Raw genomic sequence first — 16309 nt, 5'->3', positions numbered from 1 at the left:
ATGTGGTGATTTTGTAGAGCGAGTCGGAGGAGAAGCATGAGAGGAACTTCCCTCAACACAAACCAGAAATAAAAAATAAATAAAAAATAGATAATTGCTGATAAAAAATAGTTTATTTTTTCTTACTATTTGAGATTTACGTTTTGTAATAGCTGTACTTAACTTTTTGTCCACGCGGGGCAGCAGAGTGTTTGTTGTTCCCATGACGTCAATCGACTGGCGAACAAAAGCAGCGTCAAGCTAGCAAAAACACACCGGACGTTAACCCTTTAATTTCAATACAAAAACTATTTCCGGTTATCAAATTCACTGCAAATCAGCTACCCGAACTATGTAAATAAATTCATCCATTATGAATATGATTTTTCACCCGTTCACAGTAAATTAATTCTCAATATCTTATTCCTAACGATGTGAACATGTAATGCATACTTTTATTTCTTTAAAAGGCAACCGGAAGTCACACCGATTACCTCGACCGCTCGTCCACTAGCTTGCCGTCGTGTCGGAGCAGCAGCAGGGTTTTCATAGTGACCAGGATCCAGTGAACTCTTGAACGCTTATATAATTCAGGTCCAGATCTTGTCATCCTCCTGCTTCTCTCTGGTGGGAAATCGTTGCTGGATTTCGTCGGGATGGCGTCGCCGAACAGCAGATACCAGCAGGTAAAACGAGAAAAAAAACCCATCATGGACGAAGCAAACAGTGTTTTAATAAATAACCTGGCGAGTTAATCATCGATCGAATCCAAGTCAATATTGACAAACATTTTTCTTTATCCGACGAATAAATTAAATCAAAATGATGTCATTCTGTAACGTCAGTGATCTTGACAGACAGGAAACATCAGTTGGCGTGAGGAGATCACATGGATTCTGTCGTTTTTTTAAAATAAATTCCTCGATATTTAAGGTCTTTTTTAGGGTCAGACACATCAGGTTTTTTTTTTCTAGGACATGACTTTCAGGTGACTGTAACGTTAGACCGTCTAACCAGCCTGACCACATGCTGGATGTGCAGCACTGACTGCAGTGGGCGTGTTAGCTTCAACAAAATAAAGAATTTATTATTAAAAATTATAAAAACAATATTAAACTGTTTGGTTTACCATTAAATAATGTGTCGACAGCGTTTTAATTAATAAAAATATTTTTTAATTCATTTAAAAAATACGTTTGTTTTGGAAGCTTCCTGACGAGGACGACCCGGAAGAGAGACCCCAGGTAGCGGCGGAAGCCCCGCCCCCTTACAGCAGCATCGCCCCTGACGGTGAAGGTGAAACTAAACTTTTCATGGTGTCATTTATTTTTAAATCATCGTTTCCTGAAGGCTGTAGGATTGTTAAACGTGTGCTACAACATTATTTGTAATGTTATTTATTTTATTTAGTTTATCATGATTATTTGGCCCTTTGTTTAGATGGGAAACGACAAAATGCAGCTGGAAAACACAAGTTTTTTGTGTGTTAAATAATTCCTCATTTCACTGCTGGAATCCAAACCTGACTACAAAGTCGTTCAAATGTTATTATACACACACCTGTTGACCTCATTCCATTCGATCATTTAATTTGACTCAATGTTCCTGCTTGTTTGCAAGCTTACCTGAAGGTAAAATTGCTGTAATTGGATCCTTATAAGATACTTTTAACAACTGTAATCACATTTAAATGATAATAGGTCTAAAGACTAATCACAAAGTTTACTAAATCTATTATGACGCAAAATAAAAAGAGCTTATATTATTAACATATTTAGAGTGTGGAAATGAAGTTAAAATGGTCAAAATACTGAAGTTATACATTATTAAACTCTTCTTACATTAATAAAAAACACCAAAATGTATTTCAGTTACATTCTGTATGAATATTTAATAAATACAACGTTTTTTGGTAATGAAAAAGAAAATGATAGCTGCATTAAATTATTATTGTAAATATATATTTTATTTAAATAGGGCATAAGTTAAGCACTCACCGCATGTGGCTCCCAGTGAAGGTGTAAAATCCTGCAGAACAAACTTTTATTATTATTACAGTAATAATAATAAATATGAACATAAAATGTAATGTTAAACTATGTATCAAGAAAATAGTATAATCAAACAAATAAAATAAATGTAGAAAAATCAATTAAATTCCAATTTAGTTTGAACATTAAATCTTGAAAGTTTTAAGAATCAGAAACTTTTATTTCCAGTGTCGTAAACACAACATATAATTCTTTAGTGGTGGTAGTACAAATTAAATGTTCAATCTACAAAAGTATTAAAAACAAACAAACAGGGGCCTCATGTACAAAGATGTTCGTAGATTTGAAATATATATTTTATTTAAATATGGCATAAGTTCAGCACATATAAACATATTTACTGGAGTTATGAAAATACCTTTTTGATGATTTAAATTGTTTATTAAAATGGTTGTTTCTCCGTGTTCCAGCGTACTCTGAATACAAGGACAACGGGTCCTTCCCGAGGCCTCCGTCCTACAATGTCGCGACGACGCTCCCGTCGTACGACGAAGCCGAAAGAACCAAAGCTCAGACCACAGTTCCTCTGGTGACTGCACGAGTAAGTTTCTACATACAAGCCTATAAAAATATCTGAATGAAATGGTCCCACGTAATGATGATGAAGAAGTGGCCACTAGAGGGTGCTGTTGCTCCTCCAATCCTCGTGACCCTCTCGCCCTCTGACCGCTGCTGTTGTGCTTCTCTGCCCACTGGTGCTCCTGCAGCAGCAGCCTCCGCTCAGGGAGCGTCTGGAAACTTTTGACGATGTTATTCGCAGTTCACTGGAGGTAACCGGCGAAGACCGGGGCCTGTTTGGATCTGTTTTCCCCCCTGGCGTGTCATAGTCGTGTGCGTGTTTGTGCCGTCGCCAGGTGTCCTGGACCTGCTCTGGTGACCGGTGGTGTGGTCATGTGACATGACTGTCTGTGTGGTCATGTTGTCTGTAGATCATCTTCCCCCCCCCGTCTCAAAGACATCCCTCCACAGTGACCCCCCGAGAGTGACTCATGGTCCGTCTGCTCCTCAGGATGAAGAGTTCGTGGCCAGAGATGATTTCGAGGACGCCGACCAGCTGAGGATAGGAAACGACGGCATCTTCATGCTCACGTTCTTCAGTCAGCATCTTTTCTTTCTCCTTTTCAACACAGTCATAACATTGGGCTTTAATTAAATCATTGAAATCATATAATATTAATGTAATAAGAAATCGATTTAACTGTATTTCAGTCTTTTCTTCGAATCGAGGAGCGATTAATAAAAAAAATAAAAAGTATTAAAATAGTGTCTAAAGCAACACTTAGAAATTATCTTAATATGATAATTGAAATTGCAAACATGAAACATATCTGTGAAAATAAATCTTTTTGTTAATTGTTTTGCAATTTTGTTGCTCTTTGGTTTATATTATTTCACTTTGAGAGGGTTTTTGCATTCTACTGCACAGCAGGTTTATTAATATATGTACAACATTTCATTTAATTATATATTATAAAATATTCTTTAAAAAACATTCTCAATATACCTGTTAAATCTTCGTACAATTGTTTTAACTTAATTAAATTAAAAATCAATTAATTTGTTTGTATAATATTTTTTCATTTTTAATTGTATAGTATGTTTATTTATTGCACACATTTAATCTTTAAAATATATCTTACATTTTTTTAAATTAAAATAACTTTAAAAAAAGAGGAAAACCTGTTCCAGTAACCAGTGAATTTGTTTTATCTTTGTATTATTATTCATTTTCCAATTTAATTCAAAATTCAACTATAATTAAGAATCAAAATACATTTGTTTTATTGATATAATAATATTATTTTACCCAGAGATGACACAAGGGTTAAGTTTCCCCTGTTACCCTGTTTTGGTTTGTACAGTACATTTGTTATTGAGTAAAGTTAAAGAAAATATAATAATAAACTTAAATATAACTTAAAAGAAAAACACGTTTCGTGATCAATTTGTTTTAGTTATTTCTGTTCAAATTTAATTGAGATATTTTCTAAAAAATGATAACAAAAATACATCATGAACATACAAGTTTAAATCATTAAATTGAAATTATTCATATATTTTGTGTGTTTAATACGTTGAGATTGACCAGATTTGCTTCAAACAAGTACAAGAAAACCTTAAATAAAATAGTAGTAAAAATACAGGAGCTTGATGATGGTGACGTTTGTGTTCTCGTGTGTCCAGTGGCTTTCCTCTTCAACTGGATCGGCTTCTTCCTGTCCTTCTGTCTGACCACCTCGGCCGCCGGACGCTACGGAGCCATCTCAGGGTTTGGTCTGTCGCTCATCAAGTGGGTTCTCATCGTGAGGGTAAGACTGCTTCTGTCATGTCAGCGAGCACAGGTGGGATTCTAACTCCACCTGCTTCTCCTCAGTTCTCCGCCTACTTCCCGGGTTACTTTGACGGACAGTACTGGCTCTGGTGGGTCTTCCTGGTGCTGGGTGAGTTCAGACGTGAATGAGTCACGTGCGAGTGCTCAAACTTTATTTACAGTAATAATAATAAATATTAACATAAAATGTAATGTTAATATATGTAATAAACAATCAATAATAATAAACATTAATTATTTTTCATATTATCAACAGAATTCTGGAACACAACTAATCAAAAAGTTGTTAAATTAAATTCATATTTTGTTTGATTATTAAGTCATCAAGTATCAAGAAATAAGACCAAGTAGAAATAATTTAATCTTTTTTGTTGACTTCAGAATGTTAAGAGAATGTTTTGGGTTGTACAGTAAGTATATTTATTGAGCAAATACAATAAAAATTAAATGTTTTCCAAAGTATTAAACATTTTTTGGCTTAAACCATTTTATCGTTGTATAAAATGTTTATTTACATCACTAAAATAAATTGTATTATTGTAAAGTATGTATTAAACAGACAATAATAATAATTAATTATTTCAGAAAATATTCTACTCAAACAAATAAAATAAATGAAGAAAAATCAATTAAATTCCTATTTAGTTTGAACATTAAATCTTGAAAGTTTTAAGAATCGGAAACTCATTCACTCATGTTGTAAACACAACATAGGATTCTTTAGTGGTGGTAGTACAAATTAAAAGAATGATAACAAATATTTTCAAAAGTATTAAAAACAAACAAAAAGGGGCCTCATGTTCAAAGATGTTCGTGGGTTTTCTACTAAAAACGGTCGTACACTCAAATCCAGAAAATGTTGCACGTACAAAAATATTCAGATTCAAATAAAACCACTTTTCCTTTGTTCATCACAATCAACGCAGACTTGTTCGTCCCTTTCCACTCCCTCATTTACATATTTAAATGCACCAGAGTCAGACCAGATAAACTGGATTATCAGTTTATATTCCTTCATTTAAACATTTCTGTCATGGATCACATACTTAAATTAGTGCAGACGAGCATAAATGTTTGTATTTTACAAAAAGTTTTAACGCAAATACTTTATTTACAGAGAAGATCAGGGGCTTATTTGAAACGTCTTAAAATGGAGTTTAACAAGAATAAAAGTGTAAATCAGTAACTAAAAGCATTGAGTAGTGATGATGTTGTGAAGATGATCTGATCGTCATAGCTTCATATGTGGCGCAGAATATTTATATTTTTATTACAATAGAATAAATAAAAGTGTTTTGTTTACATGTGACAGTGTATTTATACAAGTGTTTTACAAAGAGATCGCTCGATCACGTGATCACTTGAGGGAAACTTTAGCTGCTTTCATTCTGCAGCTTCACTTAATCAAACGTGATGTTGTTCCACAAGAACGTCTGTGACTCTCGTAGAGAAAGACTTGAAGCATCAGACGCTGATCATTTTGTTTGTTATTTATATTTATCATTTTTTTCTCGTTTTTTCTGAATAGTGGATTAAAATATTCAGTATAAAACGATCGATGTTTTCTTAATAAATACGGATCATCAGTTTGGTGAATGAGAACATATTTATACGTTTGTGAATAATTTATTATCCACTCGTTTAACTACAAACTGTGTGTGTTCATTTACGATCAATATTGATCGCTAATGTAACGTGAACATCTCAACGTGACTAGTGAGGCCAACTTTTTTACGCTCCTTTCATTATTGACACATATGAACTTTGACGTGGAAAAGTGTGCGTTTTTTGTGCGTACGACCTCTTAGTACATGATGCCCCTGTTTCCTTACACCAGTGACATTTTATCTTTGTATCAATTATTTATTTAAAATTTAATTTAGTAAAAACTACAATTAACACAACATCTATAAACAGCTATTAACTGATAGTTGTTTAAGAGAAAGCAATGGTACAATAAAAAAACAAAACAAAACAAATCTATATTTACAATAGTATATATTAATATATATATATGGATTATTATTAATAATAACTTGTAATTTAAATAAATGAAATTAAAGAAATGAACCATCTAAACTATAAAAACACAAAAATATTAAAGACATAACTAATCTGAGTAAAAAGCCAACTTCCTGTCCATCCCTCTCTCCAGGCGTCCTGCTCTTCCTCCGAGGATTCATCAACTACGCCCGGGTCCGCAAGATGGCCGACAGCTTGTCCACACTTCCCCGCACACGAGTCCTCTTCATCTACTGATCCCTCCCTCCTCCCTCCTCTCTCCTCCGCTCATCCCTCCGTCCACATCCTGGCTTTTTATTCCTCCGTCGCTTCACTTTCTAGGTGTGAAACTTTTCTCAACTTGTTGTCGGTGACTTGATGTTGACGTTTGACTCGATGCCTTATTTTCGAACGCTCTGCTGTCGGGCCAGCAGGTGGCGCTGTTGCCCATATCTTTGACATGCCCGATGACGTCATTGTACAGAGGGGTCGCCCTCGGGTTGGGGGGGCATATTTCGGCTCAGGGGACGATTTCTGCATTTCATTTTTTAGAATCGAGCATGAGATGATGTATATTTTAAAAATCAGTTAAATTGGGGACTCGAGCATCAGTTGATTATTTAAAAGTGTTTAACGATCAGTTTAAACTCGTGTTTTTAATGATTTGTGTTTGCGTGACGTGTCTTCACAGGATACAGTTGTTTTCAATGACATCAGCAGACTTTGTTTTATATGACGCAGTGAACTTTTGGATGTTAAATGGAAAGTTGAAAGCAAAATAAATTAAAAATCATTAAAATCGATTGTCAAATGTGTTTTTTATATATATATATATCTGAAGTGATGATGTTCTTGTTTATTTTCCTTGTACATTAATATTTTTCGATTTCTACATTCATTCATACAGTAAAACCTATTTATAAATGTATTTATTTTCTGTTACTACGCATCTATTATTTAATCCTAATTGTACGTTTATTATGCATTCTACCCCTTGTTTATATATATATATATATATATATACAATAAACTACCTATTTCGCCAGTATATTATTTATTTGTTGCCATATTCCAACATGTTTTATTAAGTCGGATTTCGTAATACATATTTAATTTCCTATTTAAACATTCATCTTAGTCGTACTTCTGATTATATTTATTGATTTTATTCAATCATAAATATATATATTTTAAAGACACATACTTATTTATTCTTTGTTGTTTTTAGTTATATCCTCTTATATTATTTAAATTATTTCCAACATGGTTATTTATTGAATTTTACCCACATTTCTTGAATGAATTACATCTCTTTTCTTTCTATAAATGTTTAAATACAGTAAATATAATCATATTTTCTTCTCTCATATATTTAACTGCTAGTTTATGGTTATCATTTACTCCTTTACCACCTCTAATTTTAAATGTAATGACCTATTTTTGGAAGCAAAATATTAAAGTTTTTCATCTCTTTTTTCTTATACATCCGTAACCCTTGTGTTATCATTGGGTCAAGGTGACCCAGTGCCCAGAAGGCTTGACCCAGAGACAACACAAGGGTTAATTCTGACCCAGCGTCGGTTTAAACTGAATAAAAAGTCTATTAGAAGAGAATTAAAAGTATGAAAGTGCAGATCATTGTTCTTTGTTTTCGTCTTCATCAATCTGACGCGACAACAGGACCATCTGTGTGCGACAGGAAGTAGAAAACCTGACCCGAATGTAAGTGCTGCTCACTTTAGCTTTACCGCAGGAGACGCGTGCGCGCCTGATTTACGACCTCTGGCTAATTATACATGTCAGAAGTGGAACAGGAAGTGAAAGACACCCCACCTGGGAGACGCGTCACACTTGGAACAGTCCTCGGTTTCATTGGAAACTTTTACTGCCGTGTACTGTTGAGCAGAGCTTTATTAGAATAACAGGACCCCCAAGTAGACGAGGCCGGAGCTGTTTCTTTTACTTTTTCTATAAATCATAAGTGTTCCGCTCTAATGGCCAGAACATTATGACTACCTGTTTTTGTCGTGCAGGTGCAAAAAAAATAGGAGAAACTCTTTAAAAATACACAAACAATGTTCTTTATCCTCAATTCTCATTGTGATTGTTAATGTAACAACCTTGTGACGCACACAAAAATCTTCGTTATTACTGAATGTAAAAATATATCTGTTCTGTTGCCAAGTCACTACAAACCTGTTTCTGTCTCCCCCCAGTGTTGGACTGGTGTAACTGCAATGTCGTGGAGCCTCTGTTGCCAAACACCACATGTACTTACTTGTCTACAAATCAAGATAAAAGCGGTGTTATTTTCTCGTTTCATCTTCCTTGTAACTTCGAAAAGTCTCTCAGTACTTTATATGAATACACTTTGGTGGTCACATGACACTCCCAGCATGTCGTCGACAGAGGTAGTACTAAGAAAGTTCTGTTGCAAGAGTCATGACATCAATCATTAGAGAAATTATGGGTCAAATTACAACATAACATGTTACTGCTTAAAGTAACAAATAATCTTTTTTTTAAAACATGTTTCTCTTCTTTTTTTTCTCTTACTTAAGGAAAGAGTTGTGTCATACATTTTTTTCGACGCAAATTAACATCTTTTGTTACGTTGCTAATAGCTAATGTACTTTTGCAACAAGAGAACAAAATTTGTGAAAGTAAATTTGTTAGTTTTGCGAAACAGTGACAGACTAAATTATTTCAACAATAGTATGTTTTTTTTAACAATTTGATCAAAAAAGTTTTTTTAATTTTGGATTTTAAGCTTGAACAGATGTTAGAAAACCAGAAATAAAAAAAACCCGGTGATTAATAAAAAAAGCAAAAAATCAGCTGAACAAAACAAAACAATAAAATGACACTGTAACCTGACTCACTACTTATTTGTCGATTTAAACGCAAACAAAAAACTTAGAAATTAATGTTATTTCAACTTGTAATTAAAGCCAATGAAATGTTTAATGCAAGTGACGTTCATATTTAGTTTTGATTCGTAACGCACACTATTTTGCGATATTCGTATTTACGTCCAATTCGTAACGCACTCCTATTTTAAAGTGATATTTGTGTTCTTTTTTAACTTTTAACACAAATTTTTAAAGTGATATTTGTATTCTGGTTTGATTTGTAACGCACACTTTTTTGCGATATTCGTGTTTTTGTCAAATTCGTAACGCAAACCTATTTTAAAATGATATTTGTATTATGTTTTGATTCTTAACACAAACTTTTTAAAGTGATATTTGTATTCTGGTTTGAATCGTAATGCACACTATTTTGCGATATTTGTATTTTCGTCCAATTCCTAACGCACACCTATTTTAAAGTGATATTTGTGTTTTTTTTTAAACTTTTAACACAAACTTTTTAAAGTGATATTTGTATTCTAGTTTGAATCGTAACGCACACTTTTTTTGCGATATTCGTATTTTCGTCTAGTTCGTAACGCACACACGTATTGATGATATTTGTGTAGTTTTTCGATCTTTAACAAAAACATTTTTAAAAGTCATATTAGTATTTTCTCTTGATTCGTAAAGCACACTTCAAAAGTTGTATTAGTATTCTCTTTTGGTTCGTAACACACATTTTGTTTAAGCTGTTTTTCTTTCTTAGTTATAAATGTGTAATTGCGATGATTTGAGTATTTAAGCGAATAAAGTAAATGTTATCTTTGATTCAGGTTTTTACACGTAAGAAGTTTGATCGTGCGTTAAGAAGAAATAAAACACATTCATCAACACAAGGATTAGCAGGAGGTTGTGTAGTTGAAACTCTCTCAACACACAGTGTGTTTGTGATCAACCGACACCAGCTTTAACGTCAAATAACTCGGAGTGAAAAGTCGTAAAAGTGAGACAATACGACGTCAAACACCAATAACTTTTATCGTCACTTTCTCTCCCGCCGTCACCAGACCTCCTCTTTCATCCGCCGTCCTCCACCACGTCGACTCCGACCCGTGCTTCACATCCGCGACTCTCAAGAGAAGCAGATGGAAGAAGATATTTTTAGTCGATGGTCCCGTTGTTTACCTGTCGGAATGTTTTGAAAGGATCGTTTCCTCGGGCTTCTGCGCGACCAAAGAGCAAACAGCTGTTGTGGAGATGTTGCATAAAACATGGATCTTGTTGCCATGTGGAGCCTTCAGGGGACGATGTTGACCCGCTTTGAATCTGATCCAGATTACCCCGGAACCATTCAAGAGTCCAGCTCTGAATCTGAGCCCGTGGTTCTCAAGCACGTCACATATGAATTTAGATTAACATAACACTGGTGCCATGGAAACAATCAGTATTATTTCAAATATTTATCCGATGTGAGAGACGTGCTGTCAGTATTATTTTGGCTTGAATTTTTTCCCATTGTAATAGTCTTTGTCTGTGTCATGTTCTGTCAGTATTATTTTAGGTTGTATTATTTTCCATTGTAAGTAAGTAAGTAATTTATATTTGCAGAGCGCTTTTCTAGACCAGGGTCACAAGGCGCTTAAACAATCAAAACAATACTAAATAAAATATGTATTTAAAACACAAAGGAGTTCCAGAAAATCAGGGAAAAGCCTGAACAAATAAAAACGTCTTAAGATGTTTCTTGAAGGAGTCAGTAGATCATCAAACACAGAAGGAGAGGAAGATCGTTCCAAAGCTTAGGAGCAACAGCCTGGAAGGATTTCTCTCCTCTGGTCCTGAACCGTGTGCGAAGAACCATAAGTAGATTCTGATCCACAGACCTCAGAGCCCGAGCTGGGGTGTAAGGCTGAGTCAGATCACTGATGTAAAGAGGAGCCTGACCATTAATAGATCTGAAAGTAAGAACCAGAGTTTTAAAGTTGATCCTGAAAGAAACTGGAAGCCAGTGAAGAGATTTAAGGATCGGAGAAATGTAAGTTCTTCTACTAGAGTGGGTCAGAATTCTTGCTGAAGAGTTTTGAATCAACTGCAGGCGAGACAACTTTTCTTGTAAAGACATGAAAACAAACTGTTGCAATAGTCTTTGTCTGTGTCATGTTCTGTCAGTATTATTTTGGCTTGAATTTTATTCCATTGTAAGTAAGTAAGTAAGTAAGTAAGTAAGTTATTATATGTGCGAATATTTTTCAATTATCAAATACTTTATCTGGGCCATTTTCTGACAGTTTTATTTTGTTGCAAATATCTTTCAATTATTATTATATTTTCTTTTTTAGATCATGTTCTGTCAGTCAGACAAATATTTTTTCCCCATTGTAAGTGACTTAGTGATATGTCAGTAAGACATTTTTTGTAAATTGTAAAAGAGTTTTTCTTTTTTGTATCCTTCATGATTTTCAGTTTTATTTGGGGGCAATTTATTTTTGATATTAAGAGTTTTTGTGTTACATTCTAACAATTTAATGTTATTTTCTTAACATTGACTTAAAAAAAATAATATCAGTTTTATTTTCCATTTCAAGCAACATTGTCTTCTTTGCGTTCGATCCTTTTTTTTTTTACATTTTCATATACTTTTTGTTATGTTCTTTCAGTATTATTTCTGGATTATTCCTAAAGAAATGTATTGACTTTATTTTTTTTATTGTGAGCTATTATATTATTCTGAGCCTTTTCTGCGTCATGTTCTGTCTTGTCTTTTACATTGGCACTATTTCTTTTTTATTGTAAGAAACTGTGTGTTACACTCTCACTATTATCTCACAATATTATACTAGTCTTTTTTTCATACTGTAGGAGACTTAATCAGTATTATTTTGTGGCAAATATTTGTCCATTATTTATAACTTTGTCTGCATCATGTTGTGTCAGTATTATTTTGAGGCAAATTTTTTTTTTTCGTAAGATACCTTTTTTTTTTTTTTTTAATTCTGTCAGTATTAATTTTAGGCTTTTTCCCTATTATGAGAGACTTTGTCTGCTTTATGTTATGTAAGTTTTATTTTAGGATCATTTATTTCCGATGCTAAGATTATTTTTGTTACATTCTGTCAATTTTTTTTAACATTACAAGATACTGTTATTTACATTCTGTCAGTAATATTTTTGGATAATTTATTTAATTGTAAGCAACTTTGTTCTATCAGTATTATTTTGAGGCATATATATATATTTGTTTTTACAATGTAACAACTGTATTATTTTGAGGCAAACATTTTCCCATTCTAAGAGACTGAGTTACTTACTGTCAGAATTATTTTGTGGAAAATATTTGTAACTTTTTGTCTGCGTCATGTTCTGTCAGCATTATTGTGGGGGAAATTTATAAGAGCTTTTTCTGCATCATATTCTAACAGTAAACTGTGACATTCTGTCAGTATTATTTTTGGGGCAAAAGCTTTTCTTTTGTCATGTTCTGTGAGTATAGCTTTGGGGCTAATTTGTGGATGTTTAAGGAGCTGTTCTATTGGCTAAACAAGTTAAGTTGCTAGGAGGAGTCCTCGGGGCAGATCCAGGAATCTCAGGGAACATGTGGAGGAGGTTCCAGCGGAGAGGGAAGTCTGTTCCTGACCTCGGATAAACAGAAGAGAGAGAAGAAGACTTTAATTCCAGAGTCAGAAAGTCAAAGCACCTGCAGACGATTAGAATTTGCTGCCAAATGTGACAGTGGACCGAAAAGTCCTTTAATCCCAAATCAAATCATGGTAAAAAGTGCTGGGAAATCTACTTTGTATCATTAAGACTCATTGAGGGGACGCTCGCAGGAGCCGCGGGGTCAGCCGGTGCAGGTGTTCCTCCGGTCCAGATGTCCTCCATAAAACACGCCTGTTGTGCCAAGAGCTCCTCTGCCCTGGATTTACACAGATGGAAGTATTTGTTGCAGTAAATTGATGGGAATTATGTGGACGGGCCAAGTGCTCGCATGTTTTTGCTATCAGCAGATAAGAGGGAGGCGTCGTTCCAAGCTTTTTTTTTTTTTTTCTTGTACTGGTTCTGGTAGACAGAACGTCTGCTGATCCTGCAGAGAGTTCTTCACGGAACTCTTCAGCGATTCTTGATTTTTATTTTTTTTTAACTCGTGGAATTGACCCGATCTCCCTGCTAACCCATGAGTCATCGCTCCTCTCCTCACAGAGCAAGAACTTTTCCAGAAATAATTTATAAACATGTTAGAAGTTCTTCTTCGCTCTGGACCTCGACACCATCGTCTCCCCAGTTATTGCTGATCAAACTCATGTGAACTCGAGATGGAATCAGTGAACTCTGGACTCAATTGAACTTCATCAGTTTTTCTCCTTTTTTCTTTTAAACACTGAATTATACACGCACTCTATATACTTCAGTTTGAATACTGAGACAATATCAGAGGGAAATAGTAAAACAACTGTGAAAAATTAGAAGTAAATGTAAAAAAAGTCATTAAAATCCCCCTTTCTTAAAAAAAATGTAAATTATATTTAGTACGTAAAATATGTGAGTTTATTTGTTCTAATGTATTAACTTTAATCTTCTGTTCTGTACTTACTATAACTATATTTATTATTTTAAACTAAGATATACACAGTATTTACCATAAATGTAAAATCATTCATCAATACATCTCTTTATCCCAATTCATTTTATTTATTTACCTTTTCTCATTTGATTGTATTTTGATAAACGGATATAAATGATAAAACTATAAAAATATTATTTATAAAACATTTACAACAGAATCATTATGAGGAAGTAAAATCAACTGACACTTAAATAATGTTACATATATATATAATATGAAATAAATCATTATAGAGGTCAAACCAAATCGGGTCAGCAAGGTCACTTTATGTTTAACGTAGACGACAGTTCTACTTCATATTGGTGCTCCGCCCTCTAACAGCTTCGCTATTGGTTAGAGGGTTTCGCACCAATTCGTAGAACCTGAGATTATGATAGATAACTCCCTGCAAATTCCTCTCCACGATCGACGCCCAAATACCAGAGACAAACTCCTTTCGCTTCCTTATCCCGGCTCTTCCTCCGGCCTCCCTCGCACGCGTCTATAAATCTCCGTATCATCAGCGTATTATCCTTCGACTCCTCCGCTGACCTCGTCCGGTCTCTTCTTCTACCCGACGCTTCTTCTTCCTTCTTCGGGGGTCATCCGGAGCGTCTGTTGTGACCTCATCGAGTCGACCTACAATTCAACTCCACGGCGTCAGATTTCCCTCCCGGAGAGAGAGAAAGTCTAAATGGAGTCTGCGGTCGACCTGAAATGCAGACCATCCCCAATATGTGGCGAGGATGTGGGGCCGCGACCAAATGTCCTTCTCCTTCTTTTTTTTTTTTTTAAAAAGAGTGGTGGTGGTGAGAAGAAGGGTGGTGGTGGGTATTGATGCGTGAGTCATCCTGACCCTCCCTCTTCTTCCCCTCCACTCTCAGGTACACAATGTGTGCGATATTCCTGTTTATGTGCATGAGTTGTGCAAGTGCGTGTGTGAGGTTTGGTAAAGCGACGGTGAGTCATCACCAGCCCAGCGTCGCCTGTTGCCATGGGGGTCACACAAAGCAGGTGAACCACCTTCCCCATATGCTTGTCTCTTCTTTCTTTTTTTTTTTTCCACGAGCCCACCTCTCTTCCTCATCCCCTTCCTCCTCTTCTTTTTTCCTCTCTGACTCACAGATCCCCCCCCCCCCATGACATCATCACCCCCTCCCGAAGACTTTGTTGTGGTGAATCATGCTGTACGTGGAGATCTTCGCTCTGCGCCTGTTTCCGTGCGAAGCCGCCGGGTGAACCTGAATGTCAAGCGTTCATTCATAAAATCATCAAAGTCGCCGGCGATGATGATAATAAACGCCTCGAGAAGACGTGTGTTCGACCATCGATCGTTTGTATCGTCATTACTGGAATGTATTTAAACTGTAGGAGAAACTAGTTGAACCATATTTGAATTAAAATAATTAAATATATGATCCGGAACAATAAAAATTACCTGTAAAAGCCAAAAACAAATGATGGAACAATGCAGTGTTGTTATTACTAAATGCTGTTATTACTATGTAGTAAAGACGAAATTATTTAATTTTATTTAAATTTATTTTGAATTATATAAGAACCATCAGAATATTGAATTGGTTAATTAAACATTTAAAAACAAAATGGATTTTTTTAATAATCATTGTTTAATTATTTCTGTATTTAAAGACTGTCGATCAAGTAGCTCGGTGCTCTTTTGGTTTTGTCTGAAGGCACTATTTTAACAAAATTTTATATTTAATTATAAGGGCTATGAATGTATTGATATTGAATTAAAAACATTTTATTTTGAATGATTGTGATGCGAATATCAAACTGTATATGTCTAAAGAATTTAATTTATTTTGAAAACCTTCCATTTTTTTTCCATACTTACTTTTTTACCCAATTAACCTCTCAATATTGACGTGGTTAAATTCAATTATTCAAAATAAATAATACTTAAAAAACAATTCAACACTCTGATGGCACTGATTTACCAGGTTTGGTTTATATTATTTCATTTTTGAAATGTCAATCTATTCACTTTCACCCCCAATACTTTTTATCCTAGGTCTGCACCAGGGCTTCCTCCCAAGTTGAATACTTCACTTAATAAACCACCTCAACACAATAGGGTGACTCAGCTGCCTGTTAGCTCAGCTCTTTCTTTAAAGTCCTCATTGTTAAAGTCACTCATGATCAAGACCCCGAGACTTGAACAAAAGGTTATTGTATTTCTTTAATTTACTGTGTGTTAATGTCCTTTTTAAAGACAAGTTACTATCATAAAACAGACTAAAATCATAGAAAAAATAGTTAAAAAATAACTTACATACGATTTTATTTTGTTATTAGTACAATCATATTTTCAGGAACTTATGAGAACAAACAACAGATGATAACATTTAGGGTAGTGGAACCATCTGGATCCACACGTCCTTTGAAGATTTGTCACTCTCTGTAGTGCAGAGGGTTTAAAGTAAAAAAATAAATAAAAGAATTCCACTTTATTTATTTTAAAATATTT

General features: G+C 34.5%; 1 protein-coding gene across 2 annotated transcripts; it reads left to right on the top strand.

Annotated features, from left to right (window-relative positions):
* The first annotated feature begins 489 nt into the window (after positions 1-489).
* ndfip1l (Nedd4 family interacting protein 1, like) lies at positions 490-7166 on the top strand. 2 transcript variants are annotated; one of them, XM_087807603.1, is made up of 8 exons: positions 490-665; positions 1188-1275; positions 2441-2571; positions 2738-2800; positions 3040-3127; positions 4215-4339; positions 4405-4471; positions 6518-7166. In XM_087807603.1, exons 1-8 carry the CDS (start codon positions 636-638, stop codon positions 6619-6621), a joined length of 696 nt encoding a protein of 231 aa, XP_087663729.1. In that variant the 5' UTR covers positions 490-635; the 3' UTR covers positions 6622-7166. The 2 variants fall into 2 exon arrangements, with proteins under 2 accessions (XP_087663729.1, XP_087663730.1); XM_087807604.1 differs by lacking the exon at positions 2738-2800 and having other exon boundaries at positions 492-665.
* Positions 7167-16309: the final 9143 nt, after the last annotated feature.

This window comes from Callionymus lyra, chromosome 14, assembly GCF_982586985.1.
Source record: "Callionymus lyra chromosome 14, fCalLyr1.hap1.1, whole genome shotgun sequence".
Taxonomy (NCBI): domain Eukaryota; kingdom Metazoa; phylum Chordata; class Actinopteri; order Syngnathiformes; family Callionymidae; genus Callionymus; species Callionymus lyra.
Note: the sequence above shows the minus strand (reverse complement) of the source record. Positions and strands in the feature narration are given on the sequence as shown.

Excerpts from the sequence above, each read along its gene's own strand:
- ndfip1l (XM_087807603.1), top strand. The coding sequence starts at position 636 with ATGGCGTCGCCGAACAGCAGATACCAGCAG. Across the intron at positions 4,340-4,404 it reads AGTGGGTTCTCATCGTGAGG|TTCTCCGCCTACTTCCCGGG; the intron begins GTAAGACTGCTT and ends GCTTCTCCTCAG. Across the intron at positions 4,472-6,517 it reads GTGGGTCTTCCTGGTGCTGG|GCGTCCTGCTCTTCCTCCGA; the intron begins GTGAGTTCAGAC and ends CCCTCTCTCCAG.